This window comes from Choloepus didactylus, chromosome 14, assembly GCF_015220235.1.
Source record: "Choloepus didactylus isolate mChoDid1 chromosome 14, mChoDid1.pri, whole genome shotgun sequence".
Lineage (NCBI taxonomy): Eukaryota > Metazoa > Chordata > Mammalia > Pilosa > Megalonychidae > Choloepus > Choloepus didactylus.
Genome location: NC_051320.1, coordinates 99,115,765 through 99,136,726, shown reverse-complemented (window position 1 = coordinate 99,136,726; position 20,962 = coordinate 99,115,765). Strand labels below are relative to the sequence as shown.

At 50.6% G+C, this 20,962-nt stretch overlaps 1 protein-coding gene across 18 annotated transcripts in view; it reads right to left on the bottom strand.

The window, feature by feature from the left end:
• Positions 1-20,962, bottom strand: part of MROH1 (maestro heat like repeat family member 1) — a 111,032-nt gene that overhangs the window by 71,284 nt on the left and 18,786 nt on the right. For 15 of the 18 annotated variants that reach the window (XM_037803118.1, XM_037803110.1, XM_037803121.1 and 12 more), the window contains exons 2-8: positions 19,612-19,714; positions 18,948-19,144; positions 18,718-18,783; positions 16,822-16,967; positions 8,900-9,031; positions 8,314-8,476; positions 7,999-8,097 (exon numbers count right to left, since the gene is read on the bottom strand). In XM_037803118.1, coding sequence (XP_037659046.1) covers positions 7,999-8,097; positions 8,314-8,476; positions 8,900-9,031; positions 16,822-16,967; positions 18,718-18,739 — 562 coding nt within the window. In that variant the 5' untranslated portion in view covers positions 18,740-18,783; positions 18,948-19,144; positions 19,612-19,714. The remainder of the gene's footprint in view (positions 1-7,998; positions 8,098-8,313; positions 8,477-8,899; positions 9,032-16,821; positions 16,968-18,717; positions 18,784-18,947; positions 19,145-19,611; positions 19,715-20,962) is intronic. The other 3 variants (XM_037803113.1, XM_037803114.1, XM_037803115.1) reach the window with 1 other exon arrangement.

Below are 20,962 nucleotides of genomic sequence, written 5' to 3'. Positions count from 1 at the left end.
TTCCATGTGCACTGGAGAAGAATGCGTGTTCTGCTCTTGTTGGGTGGGGTGTTCCAGTTGTGTCCATCAGGTCCAGCTGGTTGACAGTGTTGTTCAAGTCCTCTCGTTCCTTATCTTCTCTTTAGAGGTTTTATCAATTATTGAACACGGTGTATTGAAGTCCCCATTTATTATCGAGGAAACACCTATTGTTCCCTTTGGTTCCATCAAATTTTGCTTCATATATTTTGGGGCTCTCATACATGGTACATGTATCTCCTTGCTGGACTGAAGCTTTTATCAATATATAATGTCCTTCTTTGTCTGTTATCATCTTTTTTAACTTAAACTCTATTTTGTCTGACAACAATACAGCCACTCTGTCTCACTTTTGATTACTGTTTGCATGGACTGTCTTTTTCCACCCTGTACTTTCAGCCTCTTTGTCTTTGTACATAAAGCGAGTCTCCTGGAGATAGCATATAGATGGATCACACGCTTTCATCCAGTTCTCCAGTCTCTGCCTTTTCATAGGAGAATTTATTCTATTGATACTTAAGGTAATAACTGAGAAGGAAGGATTTAGTTCTGCCATTCAGCCGTTTGTCTTCTCTGTGTCTTGTATGTTTCCTGTTCCTCAAATACCCCATTAGTGACTTTCTGAAAAATTGAGCTGTTTTTTTAGTGTACCATTTTGATTTCTTCTTCTGTCCTTTTCTCTATACTTTGTGGTTATTTTCTTAGTGGTTACCTTCATAACTAAAACTGAAATCTTAAACTACTAGCACCCTAGTTCAACTAGTACCAACCTATAATTTTAGTAGTATACAAACTGTCTACTGTCCCCCCTTTACATTTGTTACATTGCTTATGTTACATTGTTACTGCTCAGATTACATCTTTCCATACTGCATCTCCATTAACATAGATTTTAAGTGTCATTTTACATGTTTCCCTGTTAAGTCATATGGGAGGAAAGCAGTTTCAAACCCAAAGTATAATAATACAGGATTTTATATATATATATACATATATCTATATATATACATATATGTAGTTACATTTACCAGTTTTGTTTTGTTTTTTTCTTCTTATGGCTTCAGGTTACTGTCTGGTATACTTTTATTTCAGCCTGAAGAACTCCCTTTAGCATTTCTTGTAAAGCAGGTCTTCTGGAAATGAACTCTCAGCTTAGTTTAACTGTAAATGTCTTCATATCTCCTTGATTTTTGAAAGATAATTTTGCAAGATAAAGAATTTTGGTTAACAGTTGATTTTTATTAAGGAGTTCAAACATGTCACCCCACTGTTTTCTGGCCTCCATGGTTTCTGGTAAGAAATCCACTGCTAATCTTATTGGGGAGCCCTTGTATGTGACAAGTTGCTTCTCTCTTACTGCTTTTAAAATCCTGTCTTTGACTTTGGATTTTTACAACTTCACTATAATGTGTCTTGGTGTAGCTCTCTTAGAGTCTATCTGCTTGGAGTTTCTTGAGCTTCCTGGATGTGTATATTCATGTCTGTCATCAGACTTGGGAAGTTTTCGGCCATTATTTTTCAGAGGCTTTTTCTGCCCCTTTCTCTCTCTCTTGTGCTACCCTCAGAGAAGCATCTTCAGAACCTTGTTGTCAGGCAATGTTTCCTTAGACTTCACACCAAAAGCAAGAAGAAAAAAAGAAAAAAATAGATAAATGGAACTTCTTCAAAATTAAAAACTTTTTTGTATCAAAGGACTTCATAGTGAAAGTAAAAAGATAACCTACAGAAATGGAGAAAATATTTGAAAACCACATAATCATTAAAGGTTTATTAACCAGAATATACAAAGAAATGAAATCCTACAACTTAGTAACAAAAAGACAAACAACTCAATTAAAAAAATGGGTAAAAGACATGAACACACATTTCTGCAAAGAAGACACACAAATGGCCAATAAACAAAGGAAACAACGATCAACATCATTAGCCAATATGGAAATGTAAATCAAAACCATGAGACAGCATTTCACATCCACTAGAATGGCTACTATTTTAAAAAATGTAAAAATACAACTGTTGGCAAGGATGTGGAGAAAGAGAACACTTGTTTATTGTTGTAAAGAATGAAAACGGTGCAGCTGCTGTGGAAGACAGTTCGGCAATTCCTCAGAAGATTAAGTGTAGAACTACTGTAAGACTCGCCATCCCACTTCTAGGTATATACCCAAAATAATTGAAAGCAGGGATTCAAACAGATATTTGCATAACAGTGTTCATAATGGCATTGTTTACAATTGCCTAAAGGTGGAAGCAACCCAAATTTCATCAAAAGGTGAGTGGATAAACAAAATGTGGCACATACATACGATGGAATATTACTCGGCAGTAAGATGGAATCAAGTCCTGATATATGAAACAAGAATGAACCCTGAAGACATCATGCTGAGTGAAATAAAACAGAGAAGGACAAATATTTTATGATCTCTCTGACATGAAACAATTAGAATAACCAAATTCACAGAGTCTGAAACTAGAATACAGGTTACCAGAGGCCAAGGTGGGGTAGGGGTGGGGAGTCAATTCTTAATTGGCGCAGAGCTTCCGTTATGGACAGTGCTGCAGGCGGCAGGGCACTGTGAATGTAACCAACATGACAAGCATTGTAGGTTGTATATATGGATATAGGTTACTAAACTGTGTGACACAAATAGTGAATCCTAATGTTAACGACAGACTATAGTTAATAGCATAATTATGGTAATATTGTTTCATCAGTTTTAACAAAGGTACCACACTGATGCAAAGTGCTAAAAACAGGGAAAACAGAGTGAGGTGGGATATACGGGAACTCTGAATTTTTTGCATGATTTTCTGTAAAAATAATCCAAAATGGACCAAAGACCTAAATATAAATGTTAATAATATAAAACTGCTATGAGAAAATACAAGGAAATAAATAGCTTCAGGACCTTACAGTAGGCAAAGGATTTTCAGATTTTATAACAAAAGTATAAGCAACAAAAGAAAAAAATAGATAACAAAGATTTTGTCTACATTTAAAACTTTCCCTGCCCCTACCAAGATGGCACCATGAGACATTCAGGGCCCCGTCCCCCTGCAGCTTGGAACAACCAGCAAGAACGGGCAGAACATCTTTCTCAAAGCTCCAGAAAACAAACGACTGCAGTAACAGAGCTAGCCAGGGAGCAAGACAAAGGCTACTTAAAAGCAGCTGATCTCCTAGCGCCCTGGCTGGCCCCCGCCCCACTGCACCCCGTCGCAGCACAGGTCCCTGGTCCCAGTTCCAGCAGGGCCAAGGAAGCCTCAAGCACACACTGGGAGCAGGGATGCCTGGCTCACTGCACGTGGTGGTGGCCTGAGGGACTCACTGTCCCAGAACTTGCCCTGAGTGTAGAAGGCAGCTCACTGAGCTCTCCACAGAACTCTGCGAGAGAGCAGGCAAGTGGCTGCCTGGGGCAAGGGACTGCTGGCTGGAACATATAGTGCCGTGTAGGGACCGGAAGAAACCTTCCTCAGGAAGAGGACGTTCCCAGGGCCACATGAACATGACCAACGTGCAGACACATGCAGAAAGGACCAGGATGGCCGCTGCACTGTGGCCTGGGGCTGTTCTCCAAATTCAGTGTATGCATCAGCCCTGAAGGAGCACGCTCCCACAGGTCGTCTGCAAAGACTGGGAAAGGGGGTTCCTTTTTGTCCTTCTTTTTGTTTATTTTGTTAGCTCCTAGCATTCAAGCTCTGTTGTAATGCTGTGACAAGCCACAGTGAAGACAAGCATAAGGAAAGACACCTCAGAGTCTAAATTCCAGTGATAACACACTAAAATATCAAAATGTCCAGATTGGAACAAAAGGTTACAAAACATACAAAGAAACAGGAAGTGATGGTCCAGGCAAAGGAGAAGATTAAAGCGTTAGAAGCCATCAGTGAGGACCTAACCTGGACATTCCAGACAAAGACTTTTAAAAGCAGTCCTAAATGGGTTTAAAAGAGCTCAAGGAAAACACGCACAAAGAAGTAAAGGAAATCAGGAAAACAGCAGATGAACAAAAAGAAAATATCAATAGAGAGACGGAAATTATGAAAGGAACCAAGCAGAGCTGAAGACTAGTAACAGAAATAGAAATTTCTCTGAGGGTTTCAACAGCAGATTGGAGCTGGTGGAAGAAAGAATCAGTGCCCTTGAAGCTATATGACCACTGAAGTCATCCAGTCTGAGGAGCAGAGGGAAGAAAGAATGAAAAGAGGCGAACAGAGCCTGGGAACTGACACCATCAAGCACCAGTATGCACATTATGGCAGTCCTATGGGAGAAGAGAGAGAGAAAGGGCAGAAAGAATATTCCAAGTAATAATGGCTGAAAGTGTCCCTAATTTAATGAGAGACATGAACAACTACATCCAAGATGCTCAACGAACCCCAAGTGGGACAAACACGCCCTGTTATAATTACATTGTCCAATGCCAGAGAGAGACTTCTGAAAGCCGCAAGGGGGAAGCAACGTGCAACAGAGCCTTGGTAAGACAATATACCATTTTCTCATCAGAAACCCTGGAGGCGAGAAGGCAAGGGGAGGACATATTTAAAGGGCTAGGAGCAAAAACTGCCAACCAAGAATTCTATATCCAGCAAAGCTGTCTGTCCAAAATGAGGGAGGAATTAAAACACTCTCAGATAAACAAAAGCTGAGGGTGTTTCTCATCACCAGACTGGCCCTACAAGAAATGCTAAAGGGAGTTCTGCAGGTTGAAAGGAAAGGACACTCATCAACTGACTGAAATCACATGAAAAAATAAGACTTCTGGTAAAGATAATGTCATGGGTAAATTTATATACCTGTACTATTGTATTTTTGGTTTTTAATTCCACTTTTTACTTCCTACAGGATCTAAAAGGCAAATGCATGAAATGTAATGACAAATCAGTGGTTTGGGATTTATAACACATAAATGCGTACTTTGTGAAAAGAACTACACAAAAGTGGGGGGACAGAGGAGAACAGAAACACAGTTTATGTTTGCTATTCAAGTTGCTTAATTGGTATCAAAACAAATGAGACTGTTACAGATTTAGGATGTTTAAATTTAAGCCCCAGGTGACCACAAAGAAAATATGAGAGAATATGCAAGCTCACAGAGACGGAACGTGAGTACAGGTTACGCAAAATGAGTGAAGCGTTTCTGTCTGGGGTGAAGGAAAGTTCTAGTAATGGGTGGTGGTGAGGGGACTGCAACACAGTGGTTAATTCCACTGGATGGCTGCTTGGGAAGGATGGGATAGGAAGATTTAGGTTGTATACATGCTTCCACAGTTAAAAAGAGAGAAAGAAAGAGAAACTAAGATAGCAACGATTAAATGCAACAAGACTGGGTGGGATCTAAGAATGGAGCAGAAAAGACTCAAAATGACATTATTGGGTCAAAAAAAAAACTGGAATATAGAATATAAGCTTTATAGCAATGTTAAATTTCTTGAACTTGGTAACTGCCTTTAAGGTGAACATCCCTGCCTGTAGGAAATATACATGGAACTATTACGTGTTCAAGAAGCATGATGTACGTGGCCTGCTCTCAAATGTTCAGAAAGCATAGAAAGACAGACAGACAGACAGAAAGATGATAGAGAGAATGACAGCAAAGGTGGCAAAATGTCTAAATCGGTACGTTTGGGTATCTGGGGTTGGGGGTGCAGTGCAGTCCTCTGTGTGGGGTTTGTATGATTTTGTAACCATCCTGTAAGTTTAAATTACTTCAAAATAAAAGTTTATTAATAATTTAAAACTTTTGTGCATCAAAAGACATTATCAAAAAAGTGAAAAGACAACTTACAGGAGAAAATATTTAGAAACCATATGTATGAAAAAGGTTTAATATCCAGAATATATAAAGAACTCCTACAGTAACTCAACAACAAAAAGACAAACAAGACAATTTAAAAGCGGGTCAAGGATTTGAATAGACCTTTCTCCAAAGAAGATATTCAAACGGCCAATAAGTATACGAAAAAAAGGCTCAAGATCACTGGCCATTAAAGAAATGTAAATTGAACTACAATGAGATGCTACTTCATACTCACTAGGAAGGCTATTTTTTTTTTTTTTTAATGAACATAACAAGGGTTGGTGAGGATGTGGAAAAATAGGAACCCGTGTACATTGCTGGGGGAGTGTGAAATGTTGCAGCCACTGTGGAAAACAGTTTAGTGGTTCCCCAGGAAGTTAAAAAAGAAGTACCATATGACCCAACAATTCCGCTGCTAGTCGTACACTTAAAAGAATCGAAAGCAGGGACTTGGACAGATAATCGTTCACCAATGTTCTTCGAAGTACTATTCACAATAGCCAAAAGGCGGGCCCACCCAGGTATCCATCATCCGATAAACGGAGAAACAAAACGTGGTCTATATGACTCCCAGGGACGTAAATCTCCCTGGCGATGTGGGACATGACTCCGGGGATGAGCCTGGACCCAGCATTGGGGGACTGAGAAAGTCTTGTTGACCGAAAGGGGGAACAGAAATGAAACAAAACGAAGTTTCAGGGGCTGAGAGATTTCAAATGGAGTTGAGAGGTCACTCTAGAGGTTATTCTTATGCATTATACAGATATCCGTTTTTAGTTTTTAGTGTATTGGAATAGCTAGAAGGAAATACCTGAAACTGGTGAACTGCAACCCAGTAGCCTGGATTCTTGAAGACGACTGTATGACATCTTACACTGTGTGACCGTGTGACTGTGAAAACCTTGTAGCTCACACTCCCTTTATCCAGTGTATGGACAGAGGAGTAGAAAACTGGGAACAAAAATTAAATGACTAATGGGGGGATGGGATGTTTTGTGTGCTCTTTCTTACTTGTATTTTTATTTATTTACTTTTTTGGAGTAATGAAAATATTAAAAAATTGATTATGGTGATGAATGTACAACTGTCTGCTGTGCTGTGAACTGACGGCACACTGTGGATGACTGTGTGGTATGTGAATGTATCTCAATAAAACTGAATTTTTAAAAAATGTGGTCTATGCAGACAATGGAATATTATACAGCTGTGATGAGAAATGAAGTGCTGGCACACGCTGCAACAAGGAAGAACCCTGAAGACGTCACTGAGTGAAAGAAGCCAGACACGAGGACACACACTGTGTGATCTCCCCCCGCAGAACATGCAGAACAGAGACAGAAAGCAGAACGGGGGTTTCCAGGGCGGGGGAGGCGGAACGAGGAGTTACCGCCAAACGGGCACGAGTTTTGGTTTGGGATGACGAAAATAGTCTGGAAACGGAAAAAGTTACACAGTATCATCAAAGTATTTAACATCAAAGAATTGTCGAGTTAAAATAGTTAAAATTATTTTTGTTTATGTATATTTTATCACAATTAAAAATAAGTGAATTATTTATTTTAAAAAGGGAAAAGGGAAAAAGAAGCCACGGCGGGGAAGGAGAGGTGGGAGCAGGCACTCTCAGGAGTCCCCGTGACAAGACCCCGTCCCCACGCCCCTCCCCGGCACCCCTCCCCCACCCCACGCCCCTCCCCCACCCCCTCGCACCCCTCCCCCACCCCACACCCCTCCCCCACCCCCTCGCACCCCTCCCCGCCCCCACGTCCGTCACTGGACCCAACAAAGTCGGCCCCTTTTCCCAAAGGGACCTGGAGCAGAGGCTTTGCGGTGGATCCTGAAGGAAACAGGGCCCCAGAGCCCTGCTCCAGGACCCGCCCTAATCCCTCCCAAGCTAACCCGGCAGTGAGACAAGCGAGGGCAGGGCAGCTGCAGGACCCGCCCCGGCCAGCCCCAAGGCCCCAGACCCACGGCTCCTCGGGGGGTCTGGTGAGGGGCACAGGTAACCCCCTTCTCCAGGCCCAGCCTGCCTGGTCGCCCTTTCGGGCGTCTCCCAGGGAGCACCCCCCCAGCAGAGAGAAGCCCCCTGAGGGCAGGCGCCTGGGCCCCACTGAATGGAGGCGACCATCCCACGGGGGCCTGGGGCCACTGCCCTGAGACCCCGGCCCTGCCCACGACTCACCGCAGCAGAACACGGCCCTCAGGGCGTCGTGCTTGGCCAGGCCCAGCATGGGCAGCATGGTGCTCAGGATGGAGGGCAGGAAGGGCACCGTGCCGAAGACTGCGGAGAGGGCCAGCATCATGGGTGGGCTCGCCGTGGCCGGCCCTGCCACCCACCCTGCCCTCCCGGCCTTCCCGCCACCCATGCTCCTTACAGGACCTGGAGCCAGGGTGGGAGGCGCCACGGGGAGGCGACACTTAACCCAAGGGGCCGAGGGGCCAGCATGGCCTCTCAAAGCCTTTGAGTCACATGCGCTCAGGGCGCAGGGCCACCCACCGTTGGAGACGGAGAGGCTGGCGAGCGTCTGCACCACAAAGCAGTGCGGCAGCACCCCAGGCACGAACTTGCCCAGCAGCTCCTCCATCACCTCGTTGATGAACCGCCTGCCCACCGCCACGAGGACGCTGCTGGCAGCCTGCTGCCAGTCACCAACCAGCTCCTAGACGCGGGGCACACACACCTGGCCTGGCACCTCTTCTGAGAGGGAGCACAGGGCCTCACCCGGAGTCTCCCCTTCAGGCCGGGGGGCAAGGAGGGCAGCGTCCTGTGCGCAGTGGCCCACGGTGAGAAGGGGCGAAGCGCACTGCTGGGGTGCCCCTCCCGAAGGGGCTGCCCGGGATCCAGCGCCTGTGAGTGGAGCTGAGACGCCGGCCAGGCGGTGAGAGGCCACCCCAGCCCTGGGAGCAACCCTGCTGCAGGGTCCCCATGCCCTGCTTCTGCCAGGGGAGTTAGGCACCTTGCTCTCAGCCTTGGTTTCCCCTTTAGCCCCAGGGTAAGCCCTGCCCCCTCCAAGGGTCAGTGCGCCAGGCCACAGCGGCCAGGACAGACCCCCACCCGAGCGCGGGGGCAGTGGGCCTCTCACCTTGACCGTGGTCATCTCACTGGAGGCCAGCAGGATGACGGCCTTGGCCGTGCCCTGATCCAGCCGGCCGAGGTGGCTGCTCACAACGGCCTCCATGGCCTTCAGGATCATTGTCCGGTGCGGATGGGCCAGCTGCAGGGAGAGGCCGCAACAGCAGCAAGAACCGCAGCCTGTTCACCCCCCAGGTGCCTTGCACAAAAGGCCCCGGGTGAACGTGCCCTGGGCAGAGTCTCCAGAAGGGCCGGGGGCTTCTGCCTGACAGCCCCCACCCCCACCCCTCCTGCCCAAGGCCCGCTGCCCCTCCTGTCCTCAGGTCCTGTTGGAACCCCATCCCCTGGGACAGGAGTGTTTCCTCTCTAACAGCCCCTTCCCCAGGGCTTACAAATGTACTCAAGCCCCCAAGACTTAAATTTAAAACAGCAGCAGCGCTGCCCCGGGTCCCTCTTTGGCCCCACCCCACCACGCCTTGCCCTGCCCTGGCTGGGACTGGCTGACCTGCCTCCAGGGTGGACCCTCTGTGAAGTTCTGCCACTGCCCGTGTCCTCACCCCTCCTGAGGACGGGGCACAGCTGTGGTGCGACATGGGTGGGCAGCAAAGGGAACTGAGGCACTTGGCCACGACAGGAAACTCCAGAGAAGCCTGGAGCCCCGAAGCCTGGAGCGGGGGGTGAGCAGAGAGGCCTGGTGCAGGGGGTGTGGGCTGCCAGAGGGGGCCCTCCAGGCCACCGTCAGCCGGGGTAGGGCCAGGAAGGGACTCGGTGGATGGGAAGTTGGAAGGAAATGAAGGGAAATACGCATGGAGCTTGAAGAGATGCACAGTAACCCTTGCCAGGGAACGCAGGGCAGGGGTGGAGGGAGCGCAGATGGCGCACACAGTCGGGGGCAGCAGGTGGCCCTGCACCCCTGGGTTGGGCAGAGGCACTGAGACAGGGCTAAAGGGGGAAGGAAGCAGCTCTGCGCCGACAGGACCAGGAGCATGGCTGAGCCGGAGTAAAAGGGTCCCCAGGGCGACTGCCAAGGAAAGCACCGGTGGCCTGGGGTGAGAGCCCTCTGCCTTCCTGACAGGGCAGACTCCGCGCCCTTGACCCTGCACTGGATGGGCCGAGGCGCCCCGACACCAGGAGACCGATGGCTGCCACCGGACGGTTGGCCGTGGGAAGGCGGTGCAGGGGCCCTGGAGGCGATGGGCACGAGGAAAGCCTTTCCAGGCCTTTCCACATGCAGGAGAAACAGCCCTGGGTTGCTGGGTTAAGCAAGCCAGGACTTGGCTGGAGCGGAGTGAGACCGCTCTGTTCAGACGCTATTCCAATGGCACCTGTGGCTGAGTGCTGAGAAATCCCGCGTGGCCGCCAGGCCTGGCCACCGCACGCGCCTTCCCAACTCGAGGGACTGCTTCATCTCCGAGGCTCCCCCAGCATCCAGTTGCTGAAATGCGTGAGTGCGTTTGCAAAGTCAGCTGAGCGTGCTACATACACACCAATCACTTCGTCCCCAGGCCTACAGAGGAGCGTGACTTTATTCCTGAAAAAAGCCACTGTGGGTGGTGGGCATCTCTGAGCGCACAGCACGGGGCGGGGGATTCAGTTTCAGGTCCCGTGTCTCCGCTGCCTCCGTGGTGCACACACGTGGGACGGGCTGGGCCTCCTGATAGGCAGGGGGATGACAGCTTCCCTGGCAAGCAGGCTACTGTTATATTTAAATTCTGAATTTGATAATAAATTATTTCAAACTTTTATAACGTAGGTGCATTTTCCAGGCAAGTGACAGGCGTACTTCTTTCCTCACGGGGAGCAGCTCCCTCCGTAGGCACCATCTTTGAGAAGTGGCTTAACGCAGATGAGAACAACTGATGGAATCAGAAACTGTTGGCATTTTGCACTTTTCCTTTGGCGAGTGAGGGAACTTTTTGAAAAGTGTAGAAGATAAACATCAACCGGCCTGATTCTGAAATCAGCAGTCGCTCAGCTGCAGACGGCAGCCTGGATAAAGCAGCTGATTGGATTCATGTTGCTTCAGTTTTCTCAAAACATCTCACTTTTGGTACTTGGTCTCAGAAACATTTATTAAGGTGCCCCACATATGTTTTTTATTTTCACTTGCTTTCACCTTCTTTTCACCCAGCTCTGGGGAGCTTTGCCCGCCTCACCCTGGGAACGAAAGGAGAGGGAATCCTGGGGCCACCTCTCAGGGGTGCACGGGCAGCCCCAGCACATGCCTCAGCCCCGTGGTGTTGGCCAGGTCAGATGCTGGCGCCCGCTCGCCCACTGGACGCTCACCGCATTCGGCCGAGCCAGCGCAACCGTGATGTGCTGTGCAACAGGAAGAGCTGGGTGCCCACAAAAAAGAGGCACTTTCCATGAAAAACATTTTAATGTAGCAATCTACATTAAAAAAAAACTTTTTTTTGGATATGCCTTACTTGTATTGTAGGATTTGGTGTGAATTTTTTCCTTTATAGCTATAATTCCTGTATTTTTATTTTAAACCTACCTCCCAAAACACTTGGAAAAGGACCCGCACAGGGAAGATTTTTAAAGGAATGCCTCTCCTTGCTCAAACCAACATGGTAAATGGCATCTTTTAAATAAAAATACACAATGGAAAGTTGATGAAAATAAAAACTAGCCACTGCTGGTATCATTCATAATTGCTTCTTTTTAAAGAAAATTTTTATTTCCATTTTATATTGTTCTCTAAAGCTTAATGGGCTGGAAAGCGGCCAGAACTAACCAAGACGGGGAGGAGGTGCCCAGGACGCCCAGCCCCACAGCCAGCATGCTGACGGTGCTTCCGGTCGGGCGAGCGCGGCACACCCGCCCGTACTCTACAGCGGCGGGGCAGGAGGTGCCCAGGACGCCCAGCCCCACAGCCAACAGGCTGACGGTGCTTCCGGTCGGGCGAGCGTGGCGCAACCGCCCGTACTCTACAGCGGCGGGGCAGGAGGTGCCCAGGCCGAGCCGACGAGGCGCAATTCCCAGGCCAACCCTGTGGCGTCTCGGCAGGTTGCCGAGGAGCTGTGCTCACCAGCCTTCCCTGCAGGCCTGACCGCGGCGGTGGGGAGGACAGGACCAAGAGGCACTCTGCAAACATGATGCCAAAGGGTCGCCACCCTGTCCACTGTGTGTGCCGACCATCAGTGTATGCCTCGCTTCATTAACGGAGACAGCAAAACTGCTCACTTAAACAGACTTAATTTGAACCCCTACTATGATAACCAGGAAAAACAGTCCCCATCCCAGTTCAGAACGTACCAAGAGTCAATATATCTTTTGACACTGGGCTCAAGGTCCCTTATAATAACCTTAAAACCAACACACACTTAACAAAAACCAATGCCTAATCAATAGCGGGGCTCACTGCCATCTTTGGACGGGCCCTGCCCCTGCTGTCACACAAGTCACCACAGCCCCATACTGCTCTGGGAACACGGACATGCCAGCTGATGGGCTGGCAAAAACTCCCTCTCTAGGACAGGCCTCTCTAGAGAAGGCCACGGATTAGAAACCAGATGGCAGTGTTTGAAGGGGAAGCCAAAAAACACAATAAAAAATAAGAGAGAAGAACAAAAATTCAGTCACTACTTTGAGAGCTGGTCTATTTTTGCCTCTCTTCCCCAAATCAAGCCCACCCTCCCCACCCCACCCCATCTTGACAACCTACGTGAGGAGTTCCCGCCCATTCACTCTGCCTTCCCGCACCGGCCTTGGCTGGTACCAAGACTGGGTGCATCCTCCTCTGAAAAAACCCCCTCTCCTGGAGCAGAGGCCAAGTCTCGCTGGTGGAGGAGTGTCCCGCAGTGCTCCATGGAGCACTAAATCACGTGCCGGGATGCCACAGGCCCTCAGGCGTGCACCAAACTAACTGTAAACTCCACGACAGGTCTGAGCTGAGCAGCTCCAAAACATCACCCATTCTCCAAACACTGGCCTGCTGAGCGCTGACCATACAGTGCTCCATGACTTCTCCCTGTTGCCCTGTCCTTCAGGAGAGATACTTAACGGGATGTAAAATGAGTACACTGTCTAAACAAGAAGCATGGTTAAGCTGAAATAAACAAGCAGAGGAGAGAAGTGGGAAGTAGCCCAAATCTCCGGGAAGCAGTTTGCAGGATGAAGCAACGCACGAGGGAGGGAAGAGGTGCCTGCAAGATCTCAGGGTCTGCAGGGGCAGAACTTGCAATCTAACACATGGTCACCGTGCGTGTGGACTTGGAAGGGAGAGTAAAAAAAAAAGTAGGTTGAAAACAAACTAAAAATAGAAGGAAAGAAATAACAAAGATCAGAGCAGAAATAAATGAAATTGAGAACAGGAAAACAATAGAGAGAATCAACTAAACCAAAATTGGTTCTTTGAGAAAATCAGTAAAATCGATGGACCCCTAGCCAGGCTAACAAAAAAAAAAAAAAAAGAGAGAGAGAGAGAGAGAGAGAGAGAGAAAGCGGATGCAAATAAATACAATCAGAAATGGGAAAGGGAACATAACTACTAACCCTGCAGCAATAAAAGGAGATAATGAAACGATACTATGAGCAACTATATGCTAATAAACTAAACAACTTGGATGAAATGGACAACTTCCTAGAAAAGCATGAACAGCCAACACTTACTCAAGAAGAAACAGACCTCAACAAACCAAACACAAGCAAAGAGGTTGAGTCAGTCATCAAAAAGCTTCCCAAAAAGAAAACCCCAGGACCAGACGGCTTCACACGTGAATTCCACCAAGCATTCAAGAATTAGTACTAAACCTGCTCAAACTCTTCAAAAACACTGAAGAGGAGGGAGAGCTACCCAACTCATTTCATGAAGCCAACATCACTCTAATACCAAAGTCAGGCAAAGATATTACAAAAAAAGAAAATTATAGACTAATCTCTTTAATGAATATAGACTCAAAAATGCTCAGCAAAATACTGGCAAATTGAATCCAGCAGCACATTAAAAGAATTATACACCACGACCAAGTGGGATTTATTCTAGGTAATCAAGGCTGATTCAACACAAGAAAATGAAATAATGTAATACACCCCAAAAAAAAGAAAAGAAAGAAAAAAAAATAAAAGGCTAAAAGAAGCTAAAAGAGGAGTGTTTGGTTTGTTAATACTGCTGTGATGCAAAACACCAGAAATGGATGGGCTTTTATAAAGGTGATTTATCAGGTTACAAATTTACAGTTCTAAGGCCATAAAAGTGTCCAAACTAAGGCACCAGCAAGAGGAAACCTTCACTGAAGAAAGGCCAATGGTGTCCAGAACACCTCTGTCAGCTGGGAAGGCACATGGCTGGCGGCTGCTGGTCCCGGGTTGTGTTTCAGCTCCTCTCTCAGATCCTGTGCATCCTTACATTAGCATCTCCAATCATCCTTCTGTCTGCAACTCCAAGCATCTCTGAGCATCTTTGTCAGCTCCCAAGCGTCTTTCCAAAAGTCTCTCTCAGCTCCTCTTGGGGCATTTTGTCCTCTCTTAGCTTCTCCGGAGCAAACTCTGGGCCAGAATCTCAAAGCATTAGCAGTGTCTGGACCTGTGTCGGCTCTTTTTAAAAGGACTCCAGTAAACGAAACAAGACCCACCCTGAATGGGCAGGAGCAAATCTCCATGGTAACATTCAATCAAGAGGTCACACCTTAATCAAAAAGATTAATCAATCTGCTCCCACAAGATTGCATTAAGGAATATAGCTTTTAGGGGGACATAATAGATCCAAACTGGCACAAGGGATAAAGTAAGAAATGAGCTAGGAAATCCAAGAAGCTCAGAGAGCACTTGATTTTGCCATAAATTGCTAAAAGCAGCAAAGACTTAACCACCTTTGGCCAATCTCAGCCACCCCAAGGAGGCCTGGGGTGCAGCCCGGACTATGCTCAGTGCCCGGCCGCAGAGGGGCTCCTTGAAAAGCAAGGAGGAGCGGGCACAGGGGAACCTGCGGCGCGAGGGCACAGGACAGCACCCCCGTGTAACTGCCACTTTCACTGCGGCTCTCAGCCAAGGGCCACCAGGCTGGCCCTAGGAGTCACAGGCAAACCTTCATAAAGGGCCACGAGGGGCTCCGACCGGGGAGGCGGAGAGCCCCTGAGACACCGAAACCTTCAACTGGTGCCTGAGAGACAGCAGAAACGCAATCCAGTTCAGCTCGACTGATGGCCCAGGTCCGGCCAGAGCCCGCTCCAAAACCACACTGCAGCACCAGTTGCAAGTTCGGGGTTCTAGGCCACCCGCATTTCTGACCAACTGGCTACAACTGTGGTGGTCCCACCACCCATTCGGGTTCAGTAATCCACTGAACATTCACAGAACTCTCTGGAAGCGCTGTATTCACAATTATAATTTATTATCTTAACAGGACACAAATAAGAAGCCAAAAGAAGAGGTGGGCTGACGTGAGGTGGCTCAAAGCCCCTACCCTAACCACCTGCTGTCTTTCTGGTGTGGCTGCTCCACCCTGAGGCTACAGGTGTGGCCGGCCCTTCCCTGAAACTACCATGAAGAACAAGTCACTCCTACCACAGGAAATCCCAGAGTCAGAGATTGCTGCCCCAAGAACTGCAGGAAAAGACCAGCAGGTTTTTCTGCAGACCCGCAGCAGGAGCTCCCATGAGCTATGGGACGATGAGCTTGCAGCTAGTCGGTGGACGTTTCTGTGGAGCAAGGCTACTTCCCCAGGTGGTGCTGAAGTTCCCAGTCGGCTGGGCTCAGTTAGGGTGTCCAGATGTTTGGTTTGGCAAGCTCTGGCCCAACTGCCCCTGTGACACACTGTAAGGGTGATTTGCATTACAGTCAATCAATGCATCTACACTGACTGCATCAACCATCAGCACAGGAGTGTCCTCAGCAATGAGGGGGGTCTCCTCATCCAGTCGGTTGGAGGCCTTATAGCCCAAGCTTTTTTCTATCTCTACTTCAGCCAGCCAGCTTCTCCTGGGGTATTCAACATCACTGTCAATGAGTTTCTAACTAGCAGCTTCTCGTGGGCATTCAATGTCACCTTCATCAAGTTTCTAACTTGCAGTCTGCCACATGGAATACAGACTTCCCAGTCCCCATGGCTACACGGCCAATTCCTATGATAAATTCCTTAATATTTACATACATATATGGAATTCTTTCTGGAGAACCCTGACTGGTACTCCCCAGGATAAGGCATTTCACAGATGAGAGAGAAATAATTCACAGCACAATAAACAAAAGAAAAATGGTCTTTCGAAACTGCAAAAGTCTCTTCCCTTCCAGGAGTGGCGCCAACCACTCCCCAGGGAAACTAGAAGAGGTGGATTATTTACGGCCACGGGTGCTGACAGAAAGTGGAACATCACCAAGCCAGGCCCAGGAGCAGGCAGGCACCCTGGGACCCCACCCACACCCTGGCATCCCCGCAGAGAGGATTCTGTGTGTTCCAAGAGACACTCCGGGCAGAGACGCTAAGGCCTGCACTTCCCTCCATAGAGGCCCTCGCACTTCCAGGGGGAGAGGAAGGCCCTGGAGGAGGACGGGGACACGACCCCCAGTCTAACACGGGCTGCCCTGGGATTCTCCCCCAGCCCTATGCTTTTTGATTTCTGTGGCTTTTTCTTTAAAGTGCCCGTCACTCCCTCTGGGTGGGGACCCCATGGTCTGCCCCACAGTCCTGAGCCCAGGGCCAGCGCCCACTCGTGACTGAGCAGGGGCCAGCACACTGGCTCCGTTCTCGAGCCGCAGCCCTCACATCTGCCCAGACATCTCGTGATGTGGCCCCTTGACCCTTTAGGGGACACGACTACAAACGCACAAACACACAGATACACGACAAGACAGGGCTGGGTCATCTGCCCTGAAGGCCCAGGTCTAACCCAAGGGACCCCCACCTGCCCCAGCCAACCCACCAGGCAACCCGCCGTGTCTCCCCAAAAGCTGCTTCCTCCCGAGCAGGTCAGGACAGGGCGATGGTACCTTCTCGTGCTGCCGCAGATGCTCCTGGCAGGCACCGAGGGTCTGCTCCGGCTGGGACTCCCCCAGCGCACACAGAGCCCCGTACACCTGCTCCTGCACCAGAGGGTCCTTGTCGGTGATGGCGTCCATCAGGGTGGCGGAAAGCTCTGTGATGGGAAAGCCCCAGTTCAGCATCTCCAGCCGACACTTCAGGCCATGCAGACCTGCAGCTGCCCCCTCCACCCAGCCCCTGCCTGGGGCTCCCTGGGGTCTGCCTGTCACTGCCCTCCCCGAGCCCTCTCGTAACAGAACATCACTTCGCCCACCTTCCTCCCCTCTGGGCTCGCCCCCTCCCAGCCCACTCCCTGCAGCAGATGCCCACCTAGGGTTGGAGTCCACCCCCACAGAACACGCTGAGGCCCTCAATGGAGTGGCTCCCCACCGCCTGCTCTCAGCACAGTCAGACCCTCCGAGGCTGCCAAGCGGGCCTGGACTCACTGTGCTCCACGAGGGGCTGCACAGACACACCCGCCATGAGCCCCGGCCCGGCTCTGCCTCCTGGCACAGTCCCGGGGCCCTGCAGGAGGGCAGGGCTGGGCAGAGCTGGGCACTCAGGCCTGGACCCGGCTGGCCCTGCCCACCCAGCACCTACGGCCTCACAAAGACCCGCCAGACGAACGTAACTTCTCATGGCACCAGCAGAGCTGCCCTGGCCACTCGCCTTCCTTGGGCATCGAGGACAACACGCCCAGCCACCCACAATAGGGACAACTGCCTCTTCTGCTGGCCACCTGCTCCTCTCAAGACGAGGCCTGGGAAGCCCGGACAGGACACCCGCTCCCATCCTGCTCTGCGGCTCTGCCGGGACTGCCGCTCACCCTCGAGGCCGACTGCGAACCCAGGCCCTGCCTGCCTCCAAGTCCCGGGAGCACAGGAAGGAGCCAGCAGCATCAGGTCTCAGGGCTGGGTGCAGGATCCCCACGCAGGACTTTTAAAGGTCCTCCCATGCCACCATTCCAAGCTAAACAAGTTCACTGATCCAAGCTAATAAGACCTTGATCTAAGATCAAGTTCATCCCAGAAAACCAAAATCTGACCTCTTCTACCTTCCCATTTCAGAGTTCCTGGCATTTGCTTTTCCAATTACAATACTCTATCTGTGGATTCTTCCGGGCTTCATCACGCACATGGAATCCCACCAGCTGTGACCGACGGGCCTGGCTCCTCCCTCTCTCATCCTCCGCTGGCTGTCCAGCTCCACCACCCAGCTCTGCCGCCAACGCCGCACCCCACTCCCACCCTCGAGGCTGCCCCTCTCAGCCCTCACAGAGCCGCAAGGTGGAGGGATGCTGCTTCTGCTCTGTGCATAGCCTTGGCTGTGGGGGGCTCACCCCAGAGCTTGTTTAGGAAAGGGGGTGCCGGCCCAGTGATCCAGGGACAGTCTCTTACAGGCTTCACACCATGCCCAGTAAACACCACCTCCTCCAGCAGCTGTGCTGCAAACCCGCCACAAAGCTTTGAAATCTGTGCATCACTTCTTCAAAACAAGACCCAAACTCAAAGAACTGACAGGAGCCTGAGGCCTGCCCCCCCATGCCCCAGTCCAGAACCACTGTGGGCTCATGGCTGCACAGGCATACCTGGGGTCAGGGCCTGGACAGAGGGCCCTTCTGGAAACATCCTCGGGGCCTTGTCTTGACAGCTGCCACCTGGGCCTGCCTCCTGCCACCTCCCGGAGCGCACCCCACACTCCGCCCAGAGCGCACCCCACACTCCACCCACCTCCTGGAGTGCACCCCCACTCTGCCCAGAGTGCACCCCACACTCCGCCCACCTCCCACCCACACCCCACACTCCACCCACCTCCCACCCACACCCCACACTCCACCCATCTCCAGGAGCGCACCCCACACTCACTCTTTACATAGGACTTGGCCATTGCCGTGTTGGGTTCTTCTCAAAGGATATAGCAGCTTCTCAAACCTGAGATGACCAAAAATGCAAGATTTAAAGCATAAGCCTCTGAAGGCCTAAGGCCAAAGTTTACAAGCAGGTATTACTTCTGCGTAAAACACGTCAGGTAAATTAATTCTTTCTGGGGGAAACGTCATTGTCACGTGCTCGCGTCATCCGCCCTCACTGCTCACCCGCCGGCCTCCCTAGGCGAGTCGCACACGGGGCGCATCCACCGCTGGGTGCACGGGCGCCTCCCGCCCTACGGCATCCTCCGCTCGCCCCGTGAAGAGCAGGGCACCCAAGCTGCTCACCGCAGGCAACACTCCTTCCTCAGGGCCGAGGACACGGGCTTGATGTCGCAGTGCCGGGACTCCCCAAACTCAGAATTCTAACACAGTATTGAATGGGCCTTTAGTGTGACTGGGGACCCCAAGCGGCAGCCTCAGGGGACACTGGTGCTCAAAACCAAAACCTCCCCAAACACAGCCCATGGGATTCCCACGCAGCACAGGCCTGAAGCACCGGCTACCACAGCTGGTGCCCAAACAACACAGCCAGCCGACCAAAACCAGAAGCGCTCAGGTCCACAGCCGCCGCCTGCAGGGCAGCGAGCAGCGGCCTCTCCTCCCCGGCCCTCCCCTCCCGACCCGCCCGGACACGCCCACCAGGAGCCAAGGGAGAAGTTCGGTGAGGCTGGCAGGTAGGGGAATTAAAAATAAGGGAGGAAGGACTCGAGAGCTTGAGAGGGCAGGCTCATCACGAGCATCCACCCGATTAAACAGCAGAGGAACGGCACATTTTCAAAGAATAAACCCATAAGACCCCTGGGCACAAGAAAAGAAAGTATTAGCAGACCAGAACTACCCAGGAACTCCGGAGGACAGACAGCAGATGCAGAAGACTCTGGCTTGAGGGCGGTGGCATCAGCATAGCACGTCCCCTTCTTCCTGGAAGGCATCTAAAAGCATCAAGGAGAACAACAAATAAAAACACTTACTCCATCTGCAGCACAGCAAGGAGACAGCAAAAATCTCAAAGCCTGGAAGGGTTACGGGCCGGAAACCGCACGGAGACGCAACCCTGACACCCGGGAGGCCGAGACCCCGAAAGCCACAGAACACACTTTCCTGGGCCAGGTCTGAGAGGCGGAGCAGGTGAGGCGGAAGGAGCTGCAGATCTGCACCGAGCACCCTGTCTCGCGGGACAGGGGGCTTCGCACTCTGACCTCCCTGGCCCAGGAGAAGGTAAAGGCCAAACCAAGCCGCACTGCAGCCCACCCAGAGCACCGGCGCCAACGAAGGCAGCTGCACTTGCCTGCTTCAGACACGGCAAAGATGAGAAGCACCGGCAGACTTCTGCTTCTCGCCCAGACGGAGGAACAAAGAAAGGAAGGACCGTGACCCCCGAGAGGGGAGTGAAAAAGGGTGCCCTGCAATCGCCCAGCTCACTGCCTGGACAGTGTGCCCAGAGTGTCAGCGACACACCTGACACGAAGACACACAGGGAGTCAGCAGGCAGCATGGTGGCCACAGCCCACAGGCCCAGCAGGCTCTCCGGAGAGTGCGCGGAGCCCTGCGGGCACATGCTCAGGGCTGGGGTGGCGGAGGAAGAGCCCCCAAAGGCACCCACACTCTAACGTCCAGAGCCTGCGAATACGTTCCCTCACATGGCAAAAAGGGGCTTGACAATGTGACCAAGGATACAGACTTGAGCCGGGGATAACCCTACACTGTCCAGTGGGCCCGATGCAGTCAGGGAGAGCCCCTCCTGGCTGAGTTAGGGACTGAGTGGGACGGAGGAGCAGATCTGAAGCATCTCACACTCGACCCGCCCTGGCTGGCTCTTAAGATGGAGGACGGGCCCCAGGCCAGAGAACATGGAAGGACCCTCAGATGCAGCCAGAAAGAAGCAGGGTCTCAGGCCTCCCATGAGAACCACACTCTGCCAGTAATCCAAACGAGCAAGCACAGCGACCCTCTCCACAGCCAACAGAAAGGAACACGGCCTTCCCAACACCCTGACTTTAGCCTGGCGAGACACAGGTCAGACTTCTGCCCCACAGTACTTTAAGATAAAAAACTTGTGCTGTTTAAGCCACTAAGTCCGTGGTAATTTGTTACAGTAGCAAGTGCCATGTGAGCGAATTTTCCTGAGGCCAGGAAAAGAGTCACCCAAAAGGATTAGCAGGAGCACTCCCTGGAGTTCA